This window comes from Otolemur garnettii, unplaced genomic scaffold (genome assembly GCF_000181295.1).
Source record: "Otolemur garnettii isolate 467f Iridium unplaced genomic scaffold, OtoGar3 scaffold00142, whole genome shotgun sequence".
Lineage (NCBI taxonomy): Eukaryota > Metazoa > Chordata > Mammalia > Primates > Galagidae > Otolemur > Otolemur garnettii.
In genome coordinates this window covers 2067618-2073048 of record NW_003852537.1, presented here as the reverse complement: position 1 = coordinate 2073048, position 5431 = coordinate 2067618, and the positions used below count along the sequence as shown (strand labels likewise).

The 5431-nt window shown below is 39.9% G+C and overlaps 1 protein-coding gene across 6 annotated transcripts in view; it reads right to left on the bottom strand.

Annotated features, from left to right (window-relative positions):
- SMURF1 (SMAD specific E3 ubiquitin protein ligase 1) overlaps window positions 1-5431 on the bottom strand; it is a 115811-nt gene that overhangs the window by 8544 nt on the left and 101836 nt on the right. For all 6 annotated transcript variants that reach the window (XM_023518587.1, XM_003798888.3, XM_003798887.3 and 3 more), the window contains 2 exons: window positions 2486-2600; window positions 644-822 (listed from right to left, as the gene is read on the bottom strand). In XM_023518587.1, the coding sequence (XP_023374355.1) occupies window positions 644-822; window positions 2486-2600 (294 nt within the window). The remainder of the gene's footprint in view (window positions 1-643; window positions 823-2485; window positions 2601-5431) is intronic.

Genomic DNA, 5431 nt, shown 5'->3' with positions numbered 1-5431 from the left:
AGAGTGCCATGGCATAGCTCACAGCAACCTCCATCTCCTGGGCTCAAGCGAGTCTCCTGCCTCTGCCTCCCAAGTTGCTGGGACCACAGGCGCCTGCCACAACGCCTGGCTATTTTTTTTCGGTTGCAGCCGTCGTTGTTTGGCGGGCCCGGGCTGGATTCGAACCCGCCACCTTAGGTATATGTGGCTGGCGCTTTAGCCACTTGAGCCACAGGTGCTGAGCCGAGAGACCATCTCTTTCACAAGGATCTGAGACACCAAGGATACATCTTGTCACTGTGCCTAATGTTCTTAAAAGAGCTTTATTTAGGATAATTCTAGGATAAATGTAACTAAATACTAATTCTGAGACTTTCTTGGCTCCTCTATAGATTAACTGGAGACATTCTATAGTGTTCCAAGGCCTAGGGATCAGCTTGTTAACATTTATGATCTTACCTCAATAATTCAAGGAAACAACTATAGAAACTGGCCAAACATCCATCATGAGAAAAATAAGTCAATTAAGTAATTATTGTTAAATCTGCTTTTTTGTTTCTGTTTATAATGGTCTCTTTACTTCTTACCCATCCCCCAAATAGACATACATGCACATGGGTGCATACAATAAACACAGCAGGGAGCACCAAGTCTGAGTACTTACAGAATCCACACTAAGCTCTTATGCAGCTCTGGATCCACCGATTCCAAATCTGAGAGCTGGATAGGCTTCCCCAGCAGCTGCTTATAGAAGGGCACTGTGAAGCCCCCATTGATGTAGTGTCCATGGAACACAGCCAGCCCCATGATCCGACCCACAAAGTGGAAATAAGACAAGTGGTCCTGCAGGAGGCACCAGAGAACACGAATTTGTTAGGAAAAGCCCAGCCAATGCGGAGATCTTATGCTTTCTCTAAACTTCCTGAGAGAGCTGTCTATCCCAGAGGCAACCAAAGACTGACTGTGTTTCTTATGGGCTCTTCTTACCACCAGATGAAAGAAGCTGCTTAGACAGGCAAAATTTATGGCATATATTTTGTACACTTTTGCTGGACAACAGTTTATATGCACTTAGGTCCAGCACCTTGTCCTCAGAACTGTTGTAAAATTTGCTGGGCCCACTGCAAAATGAAAATGTGGAGCCTCTTTTTTTTTCTGAGACAGAGTCTCACTATGTTGCCTTCGGTAGAGTGCCAAGGTGTCACAGCTCACAGCAACCTTCAACTCTTGGGCTTAAGTGATTCTCTTGCCTTAGCCTCCCAAGTAGCTGGGACTATAGGCACCTGCCACGATGCCTGGCTGTTTTTTTGTTGCAGTTGTCATTGTTGTTTAGCTGGCCTGGGCTGGGTTTGAGCCAGCCAGCCTAAGTGTATATGGGCAGCGCCCTACCCACTGAGCAACGGGCGCCACCAAATGTGAAGCCTCTTATTCAAAAATGATTGATAAATTTTAATTCAGTGATGGCAAAAAATCAAACCAAGCATGGGACCTTCACAGTGGCAAGGGCCTTGTGCCATATGCAGGTTGCACACCCAGGAAGCTGTCCTCTTTTTCCTCCTCTTTATGCCCAAAAGAAAAGGGCAATCCCCTCCTCCTCCCTCCCAATCTACATCCCACAAGAAAGAGAAGAAATCCTAAGGCCTGGGGGTAAGGGAACAAGGAACACCGGAAAATAAGCCAAGTAAAAGAGCCATTCTAGATTTTAACTAAGAAACTGCACGTTTCTACTTTCAGGTTTGAATTATAATCATCTCAGAAAATTAGTCAAAACTTCCCTTCCATATTGGTAACATGTTCTTTCACATTTGAATGTCCCCCGACTTCACCTTGGTGGCCTTGTGCACAGCACTGACGATGTACATGGCCCCACAGGGGAGTCCTCTGGTGACTGGCTGCCCACCCTGAGGCCTAGCAAGCAAACACTGCACTTATTTTCTCAGCTCTAAAACAAGCATGCTAAGGGGTGTCATCATGTGTAGAACCTCCATAGTTGACCACCTCCTTAAGTTAACCTGATTTTCACAGACTGGACATGCACCACACATACGTGTTAGTACAGTAGTCCTAGTTCCTTGTGTTGACCATGTTCTTATGTTGACCAGTTTGCTATAATCCCTTCAGTGGTCAACTTACGGAGGTTCTACTGTATTTCAATTCTGACTGGGAGGAGGAAGGACTCTGTAACCCACTTCTCAGAATGACAATCTTAACAAATGCAGCCATCATACTGACGTTCCCTTAAATAGCAATGAACTGTTCTGAGTGAGCAGTTCAATCTCACCCTATCCTCCTTCAAAACAACATACCCAGTGATCTGATCCTGACACTTAAGAATGCAGGATGGAAATCTGCCATCTTCATTCTGTTCTCACTCTACCCTTAGATGTTTTACTTACCATTATCTTTAAGTCTACAATGAATAAATCAAGATTTGGGACTGAAACTGAAAATCCATCTTAAAAATTCTCCATCTAAATCCCCTACCTCCTTATTTATTCATACTTACAGGGTTGATTGAAGAATCTGGGTTGATTTGCAACATGTAAATATTGTCCGTGGAATACTGGAAGAGTCCATAATATGGATTCAACATCTCATGGCACAATAAATAAAGCCACTCTCTAGGAACAACAATAAAAAAATCCATTTCGTATGTGCTAAAATTTCTAGTTTTAGATCTTAACAGAAGGATTGATTCATTATGTCTTAGAAGGTCAAAATAGTATAATGTAAGATGAGCAATTAGTCAGAGTACGTGGCTCTGAGAAGATGCACTGTATAGGCAGGGAAAGCAAACCTAATGAACCTCACAGTGTCCAGGAGAGCAACCAGAGGCAACTCATGAATACCCAATTACTAATCCTCACCAAAAAATGACCAAAACGCCAAGGACAAATCATCTGAGAAATAACAGTGGCTAACTGGGATTGGTATGACTGTAGAAGTGCAGTGTTCTTAGCGGTCTACTTGTCACCTTTCTTGCACCTCACCTAAGGTTTTCTCTTACACTTCTCAAAGATCAGAATTGATCTTTGTTGCTATGATCAAAATCTCAGGTGATGATATTAATAATGTGGTATTAACTGATAAAAGTATAATTAAAAAGTAGCACCACCCCCACTTTAACAATAGTTAACTTGAGTATTGGGATTCTGGGTCATTTTCAGTTTTGTTTTTTTTTTTGCTAATTTCTAATTTTTTAATTTAAATTTTTAGCCAGGTGCAGTGGCTCACACCTATAATACTAGCACTTTGGGAGGCTGAGGTGGGTGTATTCCTTGAGCTTAGGAGTTCAAGACCAGCCTGAGCAAAAGCAAGACCCCATTTTTTTCTACTAAAAATAAAAATACTAGCCCGGTGAAGTGGCAGGTGCCTGTAGTCCCAGCTACTCAGGAGGCTGAGGTAAGAGGATCACTTGAGCCTAAGAATATGAGGTTGCCGTGAGTTATGATGCCATAGTACTCTACCCAGGGTGACAGAGACTCTGTCTCAAAAAAAAAAAAATTGAATAGACAAATTTTAGTTTTTAAATTTTAAATGTTTCAAACAAAAAATATCTCAAAGTCTAGGGAGGTAGAAGAGTGATTATGTAAAAGAATGACTTTGGGGGGAACATAGTGACATGACGCCCCACCCTCAAATGACTTTTGCTCTTCATAATTTTCTGTTGAATTTTTATTTTATTTTTTACCAGAATCACATCACTTTAATAACTTTACAGTTTAAACTTTAAAAATATTAACTCTGAGAGTTTTAAAATCTGGATGGGGTTCATAAGTATGAGTTATATTATTTTATGAATTCCTTTACTGTTTGAAATCATTTTATTATTTTAAAAAACTGCAAAATCAAAAATAGTCCAACAAAAAAGTACTTTAAATAGAAATTGTATGAATCAATTGCTAGGTCAGGTTGTGATAAGCCCAGGTAGAAGGGGAACCCTTATACAAATACTTGTGGCAATTCTACAAATAACCTTTTATTCTTTCTACTCCAAACTCCTTTCAAACAGATAAATCCCATTAAGACAGTAGCTCCAAATTTTATTCTAGAATTTTACTCTTTCAAACAGAAAAGACACAGAAGTGATACAGAATAGGGAAGAATAAGCTCAAATGTAAATAATTTGCCCAAGAAAATTGTGAGAATACACAAAAACCAATCAGGCCAAAACAGTCATGCATTGCACTCAAAAGAATAAAAAGGAACTGCCAGGAGGGATAAGACTCTGAATCTTATAAAGTCTCTTTACCTGAAAAACAACACTGCTTAGCTTTTATTCACCCCAAGTTCTGGAGTTGAGATTTTAGAAAAATCTTTGAAAAAACCAAGGACCCACAATTGTCTAGACAGAAGTGATTAAAATACAAGCTAACGTTCCAACTAAGCCTTAGACAAGGTAAAGGATACAATTAAAGTTTGTTCTGGAAGTGGTAAGGAAAGAAAGAGCTAACTATACAGGTGAGACAGGGGCTGCAGGAATGGCTTCAGGACCAAACAAAGGGAAGGTCAGCATAGCTTGAATTTCATAGACCAGATAATGAATGCATACATGCATGTGTGTAATATACATATAACTAAGATCTCTCTGCATTCTCTGAAATCGGTATGATCCCATTTAGACACAGGGAAAACTCCAAGGAGTGAAAGGACATTAGACCAAACTGGAGGTAGGAAAACCCTTCCCAGTCCAGCACTAGGTTAATCGAGGGAGCGCCACAAAAACTTGTCTCCACATGGAAGATTGGAGAACTATGGAAAATGTAAACACACTATCACGCCTACCAAATCACACCATAGTATTCACATGCCTGCCTAGGAATATATAATACCAGCCATGCAAAGGAAAAATGGTAAACTGAAATAGTTTAAAGTACAAAACTCTTGAGACATCTTGATCCTATTTTAAAAAAAAAACCATAGATAACTTGGAAGTAGTTTGATTTGAATTGTTAGGATAAACAAACATGAATAAGTAGGAAGATTCTCACCTGAAAAGGGAGGACAGAAAGGCTAAACCTCTTGCCTGAAAACAGAATTGGTGTTGTTGGACAAACAAAAGTTACATTTTGCAATTAAAAAAAAAGACGGTTTCTAGAGTCAAGATCAAGAAGATCAAGGAAGAAAGTTGGGATAACTGCTGTAGAGCTGAGAGTCTATCTTTTCTAAATAGTGAAGGTGTGAGGCTCTCCTATCCCAATTTTCCAAGAAGGAGATATAGTTACAGTCCTCACAGGCATATGGGGCATCCTTTGTGGCAACCACAAGAATTATAGTTTTGTGTTTACTGGCATAATTTTTGATTAATGCCTGTATCTTATCAGACTGAGAAGTCCTGGCATGGGTGGGAGAGAAATAACATGTTATTTTGGTCACTATTGTGTCCCTAGTACATAGTAGAGTCTCAACATTTCATGGTTAATAAATAAACACAATTCTTCTTTTTTTTTTT